The sequence below is a fragment of the Manacus candei genome, unplaced genomic scaffold (genome assembly GCF_025592945.1).
Source record: "Manacus candei isolate 608988 ecotype Guabito, Panama unplaced genomic scaffold, ASM2559294v1 h1tg000076l, whole genome shotgun sequence".
In the NCBI taxonomy this organism is placed as follows: Eukaryota; Metazoa; Chordata; class Aves; order Passeriformes; family Pipridae; genus Manacus; species Manacus candei.
Window position 1 is genome coordinate 570364 of NW_026138124.1, and position 16598 is coordinate 586961.

At 40.9% G+C, this 16598-nt stretch overlaps 1 protein-coding gene across 50 annotated transcripts in view; it reads left to right on the forward strand.

Moving 5' to 3' along the window:
• The window catches only part of GTF2I (general transcription factor IIi), a 107322-nt gene that overhangs the window by 3477 nt on the left and 87247 nt on the right, over positions 1–16598 (forward strand). For all 50 annotated transcript variants that reach the window (XM_051809545.1, XM_051809523.1, XM_051809525.1 and 47 more), the window contains 2 exons: positions 8365–8470; positions 9802–9940. In XM_051809545.1, the coding sequence (XP_051665505.1) occupies positions 8372–8470; positions 9802–9940 (238 nt within the window). In that variant the 5' untranslated portion in view covers positions 8365–8371. The remainder of the gene's footprint in view (positions 1–8364; positions 8471–9801; positions 9941–16598) is intronic.

Sequence of the window (16598 nt, forward strand, 5' to 3'; positions counted from 1 at the left end):
TCAACAGAGTTTAGACTAATTCACTTCTCAAATATTATATGTAAGTGTTGATGGACACTGTCATGTGAAAGGTGGGAGTTTGGTTTTTTGCTGGTCAGTACCCCAGGAAAGTTGATACCCTGGTGCCCAACAGTCTGTCAGCGTCTTGTCATGTCGAAAAACTTCAAAATAAAAGAACTGCTCGGGGACTTTGCATCTTTAAGCAGCAAAGTATTGGTTTATTGCAATGTTGGGAGTAAGGCAGTTCGCACTGCACAGACTCGCTCCACCCAAAAGTGCAAAACAAGCCATTTTATATATTTTAGGTACACAGTTACACCTTCTGACATGCATATTAATAATTAGGCAGAGTCCAGGTGGAGTCTAGGTGGAGCTTTTGAGAATCTTCTTTGGTGCATCCTCAGTCTTTCACTGGGACATCGAGCCTTCATCCTTCTAGTGGTCGTCAGGGTTGTCTTCCTCGAGGTTGAACTTTTCAACTTTCTTTGTTAGGTGACCTAGATTCTTCAAGCTTGCAAAATCCTGGCTCTTGGCCTCCTATGTATACTTTAAACATTTAGTTTACTTGATTTATTACCTTGTGGTCTGTTATGTACTATTTCCTAGCATTCTTTCTATAATGAAACCTTGGTCCAGTAAGCAGGACAGAACAAGATATTAACCAGTGTTTCTACAGTGTTCTTCTAGCAAAACAGGCAGAACAAACATTAGGTGCTACCGTCTCCTGGCTCAGCAGGGCAAGGTGTTTTATCAATGTGGTGGTTTGAAACTCCCAAGAATCTAATTTTTACGTTCAAGCCCCCCTCCCACAGTTTGCCCCTGTGAGAGGGTTTAGTGATGGTATGGACTTGATATCTTTTTCACTTCATGTGGAGAGTTTTCAGACAAAAAACAACCATTCGTTATTGGGGGAAGGGGAAAATATTTACAAAGGTTTATTTACACCCACATATATATTTACATTAAATTAAATTTCTCCTTTTCTTCAATAGAAGTCCAAGAAAAAAAGAGAAAAATCTTTCTGTCACTTCTGGGGCCACAGTTCTTTCATTTCAGTTTTCTTGTGGCACTGATTAGTGTCCTTCATTTTCCTGCAGCAGCAGATTTAAGTATGGCAGTCAGGATTTTGGTTCTTACTTTGTGGAAATTCCAACCCCGAGCCGGAGCCTTCGGGGGATTTCCTTCACTCCTCTTGGGTTAGAACATTGAAGGCAGCTTTCAGTTCAGTCTTACCAAAGCTCTTTTGCTCTTTCTCAGCACGATAAAAGCAGCAGCAGCAGCAGAGGGCACGGCCACCTCCTCCGCATTCCCTGGCTCAGCTCTCAGGACGACTTCCGGTTTTCAGCTCCTTTCTCTCTCTCTCGCTGCTGCTGCATTTTGGGACTCCCTAAGGGTTTAGAAGTCCACCCCTCTTCAGGAATTCTCTGGGTTTTCTGGGAAAGTAATACAGTCTTACCCCAAACCAGCTCTGTTGAGTTTTCCTCTGTTTTGTTGCCGGCTCTCCCTCCTGCAGGAACATCTCTGCGTCTTCCGGCTTCATGTTATCTCGCTGCTACTGGCTATCTTTTTGGCTTTTAGCCATTGTTGTCTCTGTTCAGGACTGCTCCGCTGCCGCTTTCAGTGTCTTCTGCTGCTGCTGACAGTAAGGGAACTTTTCCAGCTCTTGATTACAGGACCCGGTCCAGCACTGACACTATACTGGGTCTCCCGTAGCCTCAGCTGGGGGCCCTTGGCCCCCAGAGGGGCTCACTGGCCCCCTGCCTCCTCGTGGCTCAGATCATGGCTACCTACCTTCTAAAACTATCTTCACCACCTTCTCTTCCGTTTCTGTGGGTATGTAATTCCCGTAGGGCGCACGTGGACTATTGATTGGTCCAGTATTACCAGTGGGGCAAACCATTACTACCTCAGAGAAAAGGTTTTTCAAACCACCACAAACAACTAAGCTGTCTTTAACTCCTTTTGTGGTTTTCTCTACCATCACTTGTAATGAGACCCTTTACCAACAGATTCACAAGTGCTTTGACTGCCCTTGTTGGGGGGACTCAATAGATTGAAGACCCCTCAGTGCATCCTGCCAAAGTGTTTTCTGCTGCTGGCAACTGCAAGGACTCGCTTTAACAGTTCACAGAGTAACACTCTTTATTAGTACAAATTGGGACAGTTTAATAAGATTTGAAGGTTGTTGGTGATAGTGTCTACTTCAAAAATATGTTTTAAAGCAATCTACTGATACATATATTAAGCAAGCACCAGCTCTGATACGAAGCAATCTAAGTGATATGCTAAGAGAAAAGAACAAACAAGAACTCTAGTCCTAAAAGCAGGATTTAATGTGCATAGAGTATATTTTTCATCCAAGGTGTCCCTCTGGGGGGGAGAAGACGGACTCAGTCCATCAACTGATCCCAGCAGTTTCGGTGGAGGTCTTCTCCCACTTTCCCTCTATCTCCAACTTACTTTTATACTATTTTCTTTATGTTTGGGTGAAATTTGAGTGGCTCTAGTCATAAATACCTTTTATTTCTGTTTGGTGTACCTAATGGAGAGAGTGGTTGTGGCTTGGCACCTGAGAAGTGGGTTTGACATGGTTGTTGGCTTCAGTAGCAGAACATCTTGATTCTCCCTTGGCAGAAGGAACCAAGGTCTCAGGACCACAATGTTCCCTCGTTCTGCTGGGATTTGAATGGGGGGGCCCATGTAGTCTCCACTTTGTTCCACTCTCCGTTCTGTTCCGCTGAGCAGATGTTTATTGTTGTATTGGGGAGCATGTTGACCTCATTCCATCCAGGGAGTTGCAGCTGCTTTTTACCCTAGAATTCTGAATCTCCTCTAGATTTAACCCTACCCATCATCCCACAGACACACATAACTAAAGTAATTGTTGTTGAACGTGATCGTTGTTGTAGTTGTCTAAGTAAATATAATTACACTGGTAAAGATAGAAATTATCAGATGGTCAGGACTGCTGTGATTAATATTTCATTTTGTTTACATGATATCAGTGTAATTTATGAATGCCTAGGTGATGCAGTAGGACACTGCATACTTAAAATACAAATGAATTCTTCCCTGAGAAGAATGTCTGGCTTTAATTCAGAAACTGAATTTTATGCTAATGGTTTCTTTACTACTCCAAACTGAGTAATACATTCACTTTTTTATTGTTGCCTTGTGAGGTGTATAGTTAGATACTGCGTTTTAATTTCGTCTAAAATTTTCTAATTATATGTTAGTCTACATTGGAATCTGTAGAAAAAGTGAAAATCAGATATAAATATCTCTTTGCAAACATTGTGCCAGTTTAGGACTGAGTGACATCAGAGGTGCTTTTCAAATAACAGTTGCTGGATTGTATTTTACTCTTATAATGGTTCTTAAGAGTAGCAGACGTAGTTGCCATCTAGGCTGACTAAAAAGTCATCATATGATGCTGAGTATCATAAAATTACCTAGAAAAAAGGGAATTAATTATCCTTGGGTTTGGGGGTGTCTTACAGCTGCCCTACCCTACCCTTTGCCACCTGCAAAGTCCTGCTGGTTTCCTGTGACTCAGTACTGTTGGGTGTGCTGAGCACCAGCTGTTTCCCATCAGAGCTTTGTTTCTTAGGGCTCCTTGCTCTTATCACTAAAAACCGGGAAATAAACTCTCTAACTAGTTTGATAGCTTAGAAAACCAACATTACTTTATTCAGTGCTGTGGTGAAAAAATTGCCAAAAATTGGGTCTTAAAGAAACCTGCAAGTCAGGCATTCTTTATTACTGTGCCAGATGCATTAATTTTTGTTTCCTGAGATCCTGTTACATATTCATGACATTTCAGAACACTAATTAGCATATATACATATCCTTATAAGGTGTCTGAGAGGCTTCACAGAGGGTCTCTGGTGGTCATCTGGAGTCCCCAAAGTTCTAGGTGACCGCTTCATGAACTCCTTTGAGGGTATGCGCAATCTTTTACCTTGCTGTGTAACCGCACCTCCTTTGCTTGTTTGGCTGGTTTCTGTGACCACTTAACCCATGGGGAGTGGCCATGAAGAGGCGCCCCTGCTTCACGGGAGAAGCTGCACACACTTCAAGAAAGTCTGTAAAAGAATCTGCCATATGAAGTGATTGACTGCCAGTCATGTATCTCCAGGTCAGCTAGCAGCTTAGCTGTCAAATCTCGCCTCAAAAAGCAGGATGTGTGTTTGCAGATGGTAAATTGGGCTGGTAAAAGCAGCACCATGGCACCAGGAGTAGCTCACCACAGAGAGCTTGGTTTGTTTGGATCCTCTGACCAGATTCTGGGCCAAGGCAGATAAGCCTTAACAAGGCAGAGCATCCTGCTACATATGATGGTGTGAGACACAGTGGTCATGTCTTAGAAGGGGCCATAAATCATCAAAGACCCTTGAAGCACCCCTAGACTAATTTCTGGGGCCTTGCCCAAGAGGACTGTGCATGACCCACAGTGTTGCATCAGAAAGCCTAAAACTTCCTGCCTCAGATGAGGTACCTGGGTGTTCCCCCCGAAATGAATGTATATTAACCCACTGAACTTTGTGTTTCATGGGCTTTCCCCACCTGTGATGGATCAAGACTGCAACCATCACTTTGATCAACTGAAACGGAGCTAGGGCCTAAAGAGTTAACTCTCAATACTGATCCGGGGACCCTCCTGCTCAGAAGAATGTAATGCTTAGCTAGAGACAGAAACCAGGGCTTAGGGATTAGATGGTACCGTACACCAAAAGAATGCTCACACACCTACATAAATAAAGATAGGGTAAGAACACGAATAGATAAGGGGTGAAATAGGGGCTTGAGTCCAGTCTTGCAAAATTCACCATGGAGTCAGCGAAAATCAAGAAAGTTGAAGAGTTCAGCCGAGGAAGAAGAGTGAAAATACAACCCCGTGAGGCTGAAGAAACAGGAACAACCACCGAACATCACCCCAAAAAGACGACTCCACCCCAGACTCCACCCAGACTCCGCCTATTATGAATATTATAACTAGATGTTGCAATTATATGAATATGTATGTGAAAATGTTGTAATCCCTCGTAGAAATTGTATATAATCATGTCTCTTTTCACTGAGAAGGCAGAGCAAGTTTGTCCAGCCCGAGCTGGCTTGCTCTCCAACGTTGCCTAAATAAATACCTTGCTGTTTAAAGGCTAAATTCTGTCTCTAAACAGTTCCATTGCGCCTTTTCGGGCATCACAACGAACTTCTAAAATTGTGACAATCAAGTCTTGTTGCTGGATCCATGGGTGGTGATATCTTTCCACTATCTGCTCTTATCCTTTCTTCTGCTTTCTTTCTTTTCCTTATATGTTTTCTTAAGTGATATCGTTGTACTTTTATATTGTTATATTACTATAATGACCAAAATGGCTAGATACCTCCTTTGCATTGCAACCGAATTGTTCTAAAATAAAGCTGCCATATGCATATATATAACACTGGTCATTCAGTGTCATTTCACTCTAAACCACCCCAAGGGATCTGTTAACAAGAACCTCAATTACTCCGCCTTTAGGGGTGGGTCGTAACATTTGGTCTTTGGTTTTCTCCTTGTAAAAGGAAAATCCAGGGATTTTTTTTTAACTCTGTATTTTCATGGCCTTCTCATCAGGCAGTGTGCTGGTTTTGACTGAGATAGTTAATTTTCTTCACAGTAGCTGGTATGAGACCATGTTTTGGATTTCTGCTGGACACAGTGTTGATAACTCAGGGATGTTTTCATTATCTCTGAGCAGTGTTTGCACAGAGCCTTTTCTGCTCCTTGCCCCACCAGCAAGGAGGCTGGGGGCACACAAGGGGTTGGGGTGATACATGTGGGCCAGCTGACCCCAACCGACCCCAGGGATATCCCAGACCGGGTGCAGTCATGCTCAGCATCCAGAGCAGGGGGCAGAAGGGAGGGGTGGATGTTCAGAGTGGCGTTTGTCTTCCCAAGTCACCATTACATGTGCTGGAGCCGTGCTGTCCTGGGGATGGCCGAACACCTGCCTGCGATGGGAAGTGGGAATGAATTCCCTGTTTTGTTTTGCTTGTCTGTGCAGCTTTTTCTTTCACTATTAAACTCCTTTGTTCAACCTGCGAGTTTTGTCACTTTCACCCTTCCAGTTCTCTCCCCATCCCACCGGGGGGGAGTGAGCAAGCAGCTGTTTGGGGCTGAGTTGTAGCTGGGGTTAAACCACAGGCAGGAATGTATTTTGCAAGGCTTTGTTCATTGTTACAAGGCTTTATTTGGGCAAAGGCTCATCTTGGCAAAGTTAAACTAAAGGATTTAGAGATAATTATAACTGATATTAACTGATCTGGAAGTTTTAAGATTATTAGATATATCGTAAGTGGTACGCTATTGAAAGGATGGCTCTTAAATTGGCCTTTTTGTGTAGCATTGGTAATGGTGTTGGAAAAAATCTTTAATTGTAGCTAATAGTGCTTAGTCTTGTGAATTCCTTTAACAGACAGTGCCTAGTCCTGTATTCCCCCATGTGTGGAAGTGAATATCTTAGCCTTGAGAATTAAGACTGTGCCTGAGCAAGAGCTGATAAAAAGGCGTTTCTTGGTGAAGCAGAGCAAGGCCTGAAAAGCTAATGTAGTGTAGCAAAACAAGACCTAGAGAGTTAACTTAGAATGCATGCTCTGAGCAAAGGCATAGGGAACTGAGTTTCAAGAACAACGGAGATAAGAACTCATTAAGGAATACTGAACACACTGACCCAAAGAGCATAAAGTAAAGTACACAGGAAAACAGAGAGAACCAAAAATGCTAGCATACACATAAAACAGACATATGGAAGAAAAACAGAGGGAGATAAGGGAAAGGAGAAGAGTCAAAGCCTAGGCACTCTTGCCGAATATCAGAAACTCCTGCCAAATACATGTGAAGTCAGGCACAAGAGTTCAAGAGTTCAAGAGTTCAAGAGTTTACCTGAGTAAGAGGAGTAAAATCAAGACCCCTGAGGCCGAAATAACCGGATGTACCACCAAGTACTCCCCAAAATGAAGACCATGCCCCTGACCCCACCCTAACTCCACCTGTTATGAATATTATAACTAGATGTTGCAATACTATGAATATTCATGTAAAATGATGTCATCTCCCAACAAGAATTGTATAAATATTCCAGCTGTTCACTGCCTGCTTTGGAGCTCTTTTGTCCAGTGCGAGCTGGGAGCTCCCCAATGTTGATTGGCAATAATTACCCTCCTGCTTATAGACTAAAAACTCTGTCTCTGAGCAGTCTCTCTGTGCCTTTTTGGGGCATAAAATTGGCATCATTGGCCAGACCACATAGGTGGAATGCATTCAAGGAGAAGAAACTGTTTTTAGGAAGCTGATGATCATAAAAGGATGATTTGAGGAATGGAATGTTCCCTGAACAGCAACCAGAGACCCTCAAGAAACCCCTACTCTAATTTAAATGAGTTCTGAGAAGTGATTTAAATGTGTTAAAGAATTCATGGGAATGTTTAGCATATGTGTATGAGCTCCAGGAAATGTAATGAATGTGTATTAGTTACGTAGATATAAGCTGATGCATTAGATGCTGGGGATGTGCTGAGGATGTGCGTGTTAGGAGGAGAGATCCCCTAGAACCCTGCGCCGAATAAATGCCTGCTTTCTAATAGTAAAATTACAGTGTTAGAGACTGCCAACAGAAACGTAAACTAGTCTTGATTATTACTTATGTCTTAAAAAAGTTGAAAGTCTCTTGAATGACCTACAGGAAAACAGTTTAAATCTCTTTTTTGTGTCACTGCTGAAATTCAGTTTGTAATTTTGGCACCTTAATTGGGACTACTTAACTTTGAGTTAATCCTACAACTGAAGAATATGCGAATAAGCATGTCATGTTCTGATTACTGATACTGTAGTCTCTGAGGCGTGATTTTGGGGCAGTGTGATGGTGGTTTGTTTTGAAATAGGCCATGATAATTACAGGTAAGATTGTTCTAATACCTGAATCGTAATTATGATTTACCATTTCTGTATGTTACTGCCAGTGTTTGTTGCTGTGTTTATCTAGACTGCTGGAGTTGCAAACATACTTAGAAAGAGAAATTTATGTAAATTTAGCTAATCAATTAATATGCATCTTTCTAGGCACGAAGGGTTTGTGGCCTGGTCATGGCACAACATTGTAACTTTTGAGTTTTTAGCTTCTGCTTTTATAAAACAGCAGGAAGCATGAAAGAATAGAAGAGCAAGCACTTTCTCCTGTTAATTTACCTCTTTGTTTTGTTGCTTGTGTGTAGTGGGCTGTATTCTGTGGGGTTTTGAATTTATTTTTTCCTCTGCTTGCATAAGAGAGGTTTTCTTGACTGTTGTGTGTATCTGAAAAGTTTTTTTCTTTCATTTTATAGGAGGAAAATGGCTCAAGCTACCGCACCAGCAGCATCCATCCATGATGAGGAATCCTTAGAAAGCAGAATGGTGGTTAAATTCCTCATGTCAGGACTTGAGTCAATGGTTAGTAGAGAAATTAATCTGCTGCATCATAACTCTGTCTTAGCATTTGCAGGACTACAGCAGTATATTGCTTCCCGCTGGGCAGCAGGAAAGGTGGATTATACCTTATTGTGTGCTGTCCAACCAACCATTACTCTGTCTCTGCTTGTGGTAAATCATACTAACAGTCATCTTGTTTCTTGTTGTGGTGGTTGTTTTAAAAATTATTTCGTCGAATAAATAGGAAATATTTGTTGATTGCTCAGGTACAGCGTGGTTTAAAGGAAAGAGTGTGTTCTGATCTTTGTCATCTGTTATGTGGAGTGAATAAATTGTTTTGAGGCTAATGCCTTGTTCTCAGCTGCTGTACCAACTCAACAAAACTTGTTCAGAAAATATTCTTTTTAAATTGGCATATCACCTGTTTTGTAGGAGTTACCTAATTACTATGTGGTGCGGTTTAAGGTCGGCCAGGACTGTGAGTGGAAATGCCCTGTTTCCTTGAAGTTGAGACACTGCCACAGATGTGGTTCTTTAAAATTGTTTTTTTAAATGATAAGCAAAACCAAGCATTTTCTTTTTAGCAATGAAACTTTGAATGGGATGGTTACAAGATAATGGGTTGAAAGCCTTTTATCCCATTGGGTATATTAGGTTCTTAAAGTCCTTGTGTCACTTTTTCCTCACATGCTGCAGTATAGGTTGCAGCAAACTGATTGAGTTGCTAGAAGAGACTGACTTTTTGTTATCACTTCTTGATCATCTCACCAATTTTCTTGGGATCTTTGTTCTCTCCATAGGCTTCCTGCCTTAATTCTTGCCACAAATTTCTCCTGGCAGAACACATGTAGGTGTCTGCAGGGATGGTCGAGACCTTTGGTTCAGGAGGAATTCACCTAAACCTGGGCCTAGCAGTCAGGACAAGGCAGAATGCAGGCAGCCATCCTGCTTGCAGCCACACCGTTCTGAAGAGAACATGGTGTGCAAGAAGTGTGCTGTGAATGAACAAAACTCCTGTATGCTTCTTGAAAGTAGGAGTTGGAGTAAGACACTCAGGATGATTAACATGAAAGTGATAATTTCACATGAATTGATGTCATAAATAATTTTAATTAGAAACACTGCAATATCTGACTCTAGACAAGGGCTTAATTTCACTAATGCATCTACAGTGCTTTTAAGATTTCTGACGAAAAGCGTTCCAGGTGTGTAAATTGTGCTTTGCTACTGGCTGGTGTTATGTTGCTTCTAGTACCTTCTGAAGGTGGATGCTGGCAGCATAATATCACATACATTTCTGTTAACTGTATCTTAACTATAGTAATAAAAACTTTTTCTTTTTCTTTTTATAGTGTAAAGAACTTACCAAGTCCAAGGCAGAAGTTGCCTGTATTGCTCTGTATGAAACAGATGTGTTTGTAGTTGGAACTGAAAAAGGAAGAGCCTTTGTCGACTCTAGGAAAGATTTTCAGAAGGATTTTGTTACATACTGTAAGTTCCAATGTTGTATTTTTATATGTCACAAGTTGCTTAATGTATATTATATAATACTAAACTTTGGGGAGGAAAATTCTGTCTGTTACGGCTGCCTGCTATAATTACATTGTCTATGGCAAAACCAGCCATTTAAGAACATAAAAGTGATCAGTAACAGTCTTGTTTGGAGTTTTATTTCAACAATGGCTGGAAATGTTCATTTTTTTCTTAGATAATGTAACAAACTAGTACAATAGGAAGTATTAGACTGCCCACCCTCACAACACCTGCATTTCCTAGTGCACATTAATTTTATTTTGTACCCCCTCCTCCAAGCCTTTTTTTTCCACTTGTGAAGGCTGAGGTGGGTGCACTGAACGGGTAGAGAAGTACTTCTGTCCACTTGGATGGTCCTGATTCTTCAGGTCACTTCATGTCTTATTAAAGCAGATGCAGAGTTTTGACAAGATAGTATTTTTTCGTGTAGCTTTTTTATATCAATTTTATTTAGTAGACAGAATTTAATGACTTAAACTCACATCTGCATTACTTTTGTACTCCTTTAAGTACATTTAGGGTATGTTTTTTGTTTGATTTCATTTTTATAGTAAACCAGTGGAATTTTTGTGTTCATAAAACACATCAACTAAGGGACAGTATTTTTAGGAGTTAGGTTTCAAAGATTCAGTGACTCTGGGGGAGCACTGATATGCTCATTTAGGGAAGTGTTGGTGGTATACCCTGCCTAATAAATAGCAAAATGTACATTTACCTGCCTAGGGAAAGGGAGAAGATGCAGGTCAAGGGTGGGGTATGATAGAACAATCAGTCTGAGAACAACTGTAAAATGTTCTGGCTTAACTAATTAAATACTTGGGAAGCAACTATGTTTAGTCTGTAGCAGAAACACTTGCTCCTATAGATGCTTTTGGCGCTAACTAAAATTCTTCTGGAGGCTCTGTCTCAAGGTCATTTGGTTGTGGTAGGACTCGATTTTTTTGCCATTGGCCTACTGGCATGGACAGTGACTTTCTGTGCACTTACTTACTCCGAGGGAAGTCACCACAATGTTACATTGTAACAGATTACTGATACCAAAATGTAGAATTGCAACCTGATTGTGGAATCAAGTATAAGATGAATAAGTTTCTTTTTTTTTCTAATATTTTACAGGAGCAGTTTTCTGGTACTGCTGTCTATGAAAACTACTAACTGAGTAATGGGCAGGGAGTTCAATTTTTCACCTGATTTCTTTTTTGGTTTTGTTGCCTTAAGGGATTCCCTGAAGTCCTAGCTACTGTGTTTTATTGCCAGTACAGCGGTATCATAGGCCCTGATATACTGGAGACTTTGTATACTGCACACATCTATTGGTAGGGAGTCTGAAATTATGGGGATTTGGTGTTTGATCTCCTGACTAGATCTGTATTTCAGATTTTTTACTGTGGGAAGCACTGGCTTCGTATCCATTCTTGTGTTTGGCTCTATCAGACGTGATGGTCCTCATCCTTTCCTTTATTGCAGTTACAAGGTTACTCATTCTCCTGTGATGGTTTTGTACTGTCAGGCTGACAGGATTAAACAATATCCACTTTGAAAACAATGTTTTCATTATGCTTCTTGTAGAACATCATGATGTAGATCTGTGTGAATAAGGCCAACTATTGTCTGTCATTGCTTTCATGGTTTCACTAAGTATGCATCTCCCATGCTTTTAGGGGAGTTTTGGAGGGAATAGTTCCTTTCCCCTCGCACCTTGTTTCTTCAGTTGAATATGAAAGCAAGCAATTGTCAGTGCTAGTCACAATTTGAAGTGTTTTTCAGGAGCCCAGGAAGGACACAGTTCTGTGTGTTTCTAACAAGTTAGAGTTGGGCCCTTTCTGTTACTTTATGATTAAAACCCTAACTTTATGATTAATAAAAGCTTTCAAGTGATTCTTACCTTGCTGTTAGAACTAAACCTTTAAAAATTCATCTGTGATGTCAGTCTCTGAAACACATGGTGCTGACAATATTGAGAATTAGTTCTCCACTTGTGTGGGAATCTTCATTTTTCTTTAAATATAGAAACAGAAGTCTAGTTACTAATCATGCCCCTGGTTATGTCTGACTCTATGCAAGCCAGCATGTATCTCCAGTCTTCACTTCTGTTTTATCCACAGCTTGTTTGTATAATTTAAGTAAGTATGAAGGCTCAGGCTTCAAACATGCTGCTTATTTTTAGTAATAAGTATCATTTAGTGGGCTAAACTGCTGAAATATATATATATGAGGTTTATGAAGGAAGTAGCATGTACACTTTTTAGCAGTATAGGGCTGATAAAAATAATAGCAATTCAGTGAAAGCAGCGCTGGAGTTTGGTTTCCTCAGGCTTTCATTCATGATGACTTTCATCCACATGGCCTCCCTGATGCCTTGCTGCAGGGCAAGGAGGAGCCCTACCCATGTCTCATTTACCTTTTCACCTTAAGAAAATGTGTTAGAAATGAATTATAGCAATGCTTTTTTCAATAGTGAGTGTTTAAAAACCAATCTACAGGCATTGATTATTTAAAACTGAGTCAGATAATGTATTTTTCTGAGCTGTGCTTAATGAAGATGGCTGCGAGCCCTGTTACAGTGAAATGGAATGTTTCAGTTGGTGTAGAACTGTATATGCTTGTATGTAGAACGTATGACTTGGGTAACCTGCAGTGTCAGATATTCTAAGCCTGTGTAAGTTTGTATTGTATATAGAAAGAGTATGTTCTTCAAGCACCTGCTCATATTCAGCATATGGACAAGCGTGGATACTTGTGTGCTGTTAAGTAATCAAGGTCATACATGTCTTGCCCTAGCAGTAACTCTTTGTTTTAGTTGCTGTCCCCTGCTAAAGTGTATTGTGTGGTCCTCAGTTCCTCTTGCATGACCTTGGCAAGATGAAGTGCGTCTGTCCTCTCTGGATTGCTGTGGAGTTGTGGGTTATCAACTGTCCTGAACAGGTGACTTATTCCTGGGGTGTCTGAAGAATGCTGTTCCCTTCATGTGTTCTTCTTTGTCATCTTAGCAGTTTCCCTTGAGCTCTGTGGAATTCATTCTCTTTTGAATGCGAGCTGGAGATGGTTTATAAAATAACCAAAAAACCCCCCAACACCAGAGGAAGCCTCATCATCCCCAAGCTGTATTTGCCTGTCAGAAGGGAACTTTCAGAACAGTTTCCTGACTCAGAAACACCTTTTCAGTCATCTGCTCTGGACTTTTAAAGATATTTACGCAGCACTGTGTGTTCCATCTCATCTGCCAAGGAGATGATTCTTCTCCAAGAATCCTGGTTGCCTCTGCTAGCATTTACATTGGTACTGGCTGCTGCAGCATCCATATGTGGGCTGAGAGAAGCATAATCCTGCTAGTTCTACAGCTTCCAGCCAGCTCTCCCAGTTGTACTGCTTTTTTTGTCTTTGGTGCCAGGGGTCTGAGCTCACTTGCATGAGGTGGGGCAGTGTTGCATCTGTAGACAGTTCATCTTGGATGATAGGTCTTTATTTTTTGGAACCTTCATGTTACTTCCGGTGGCCTTGGGTTTCCACGCTGATCTTAACAATGCATCTGTGTGCTGGTTTAAAGGTAAACCAGCAGGGGAAATGAACTCAACTCAAAAGAGAGATTATAAGTCAGAATAACAATTTAATAAAATAATACAATAAGTACGATTATACAGACAAACAATTGGTTTTAACCCACAAAACCCAAATGTATAACCCAGCACCCTGGGGCATGAACAGAGTGGTGTTCTTTGGGCCCCCTGAGTCAAAGTAAAAGGAGAGGGGAAAACCTGTTGGTGAGAGTGCTGGTGCAGTCTGGTCAAGAGTGGTGGTTGCAGTCCAGTCGAGAGTGGTGGTTGCAGTCCGGTTGAGAGCAATGATCTGCAGTCTTCCTTTGGATCCCACGAGTGCTTAAAAAAGTTCCAAGACTCCAAGATTATATATTCTCCAGTTCAGGCAGGAATGCTCAGTACTTCCCTTCGGGGGAGGGGGGGGTAGTTCCACAAAAAGAGTGTGAGGACAAGAAGGCACCCTCCTATCTCGCAGGCCTCTTAACACCTAGTTTATAGCCTGAGAAGTCAGGCTGCTCTGGGCAGAAGGTGTAAATAGTCTATTGATAACAGTTTCTGGGAAATGGCATGGAAGGCTATAGAATACACAGCTTTGGGTTACACCCATCCAGTGATGAACTGGTTCCAGCTGTTCTAACCAGGACAGTCTGGTATGGGCCAGAGTTGGCTTCAAGTCCTGCTAGAGACTTTGGCCCAGGGTCTTTTGCTCTTCTTACCTGTGCTTCATGTCCATCCAGCCACGGGTTGCAAGAACTTCTTGTAGCTTCAGGAATGTTCAGAATCTGAATGTTTTTAATGAGCACAGCCATTCCTTCTGCTCAGGATGAATGAATGAAACACAATTCTCCAAAGACCTTATGGGAAAAATTGCTCATCTTTGGCTCCTCAGTACCTTTGGTATGTGAATTACTGTTTCCTTTTGGATATACTCCATTATCTGCAGGCAAATAAAGTTATTCTTACCATAAACTAGGCTACCGTGGAGCTGATTAAAGATCTGCAGTAGGCTTCTGTGTCATTGAATCCTTCTGGCCTTTGAAGAAATAGAACCATCAGGTTTTCTGGGGAATTCTTATTCTGACATTGTGCTCCCTTATGTCTGTGACTCTGCAACTAACGTAACAGTTCTGCAATTTAAAGGGGGATGGAAAAAGCAAACAAAACCAGACCCTTGAAAGACTAGATCTTGCTGGTTTAAAAACCAAAACACACTAAAACTGGCAAGTCTCTACAGGATTGGTAGTTACTCGAGAGTCTCACTACTTGTGATACTACTTTGGCCTGCTGTAATTTTCATATGAATACCTGAAATTGGCATTTTTGGACTCGTAGTAGCTTGTCCCTGTATCCTAGAGAGTTCTAAGTATCTCTTACTGAAGTTATACCATGTCTAGTGTCTTGCTATGGTAGATGCTGGCTTCCTACTCCATACCTGTAATTATAGTTTTGCAGTGATTGTCCTCACTTCAGATTTTGGCTTCCAAAGAAGCTGCTGTATGATCTCTTCTCTGTGGAGGATGAACTTTTTAGTTCAATATCCAAGAGGATTTCAAATGCATATATGCTGTGCTGAGCCCCTGACAGCTGGAAGGCAAGCTGTATTCTCTGGGTATGCTTTCATCAGAGGTGATGGCTTTGCTCAGCTCGCTTCAGGAGATCTCACAAACAGTGAGTACAAGCTCTGTGGTTGTGGTTGTCATGCTCATGTGTCTCCATGACAACTTTTCTGCAGACAAATTTGTGGAACTGGCAGGAGTCATCCTCTGTGAAAAAGTGCATATGGACACTACGGCCCAAAGGCCAACTGTTTGTTTGCCTGTCATTATCTGTTTTGTGCTGTTCCTTACTGACAAGAGGTGCATGCGCTCCAAGTTGCCTAGCTAATACATTTTTTCCAAACTAGAAGTATTTTGTGAAATAAAATAGTCAAGACTTCTTTTGTGATTGAGGTTTAAAAAAATTTTATGACCAAGGGTCCAATTAGTTCTAATACTGGCAATAATAAAGCAGTGATAGCAATAGGGCCAGATGTACAAAACAACTTATATGCCTAAAAATATAGAGCAAAGCTTCTGAAAGTCTCTGTGACATCCACTTGTAGGCATCTAAATAACTCATAAATCAGTATTTTTGGTTTTAACTGTGTTCTCTTTGTATATCTAAAAAGCATGGTATAGAAATATGTGGCTTCAGTATTTTTTAACCAAAGCTCAGTAAAGTGTATAGCATTGGTATAAATATAAATATAAATTTTCCCGTGATGAAGCTCTGATTGGCATGTCTTGCTGCTTTTTTTTTTATTTTTTTCAATGGATGAAGCTGTTTACATGTTTGATCTTGTCTATGTATTATCTGCGTACTTTCACCTAAGCAATGCTCAACAGACTGTGGTACTGCAGACCAGAGAGCATCATGCACAGATCTGATATTTAGAATATGGTAGGTGGGAGTCAAGCTACAGTAGTGAGAAAATTTATATTAATTCAGTAGCTCTGTGTTAATTTTAGACTGGTGCTTAAAAATGTCTTTGAAATCTGCTGAGATAGCCCCCAACACTGCAGCTTGCTAGTGTGGGTACTGTTTTGGATGTAGTCCTTTCATGATACTTTACTTGGATGCTGCAGTAATGATGTAAATAAAGTATTAATACAATTGATTTGCTTCTTCCTTACTATTTTGATTACCTCTGATTGTACACTATCTTGTCATGCCTGTAGTAATTCAGAAGCAGTATCTAAATGGAGTGTTTAGCTTTTCAGCTCTAAAGCAGAATGTCTCAGATTTGAAACTGAATAGACTGAATCCCCTGACCTATATGGAAGCAGCCTGATACCTTTTCAAGTATTACTCTAATAACAGAGGTTATTAGTGAGTCAAACTGCTATCAGTTGTGTTTGTCTGCATTATGCCTTAAGGACAGTCTTCATTATCATTTTCAATTATGTGCTATGGTATTATAGTGAAAATACCATTCTGAAACTAGCTGACATCTTTTTATATTGCTCAGAGCCTAATCCCTTGATACTAATACAGCTAGTTCAAAAATACCGGTTCTTTTTGATGATCATGTGCCAGTGTGG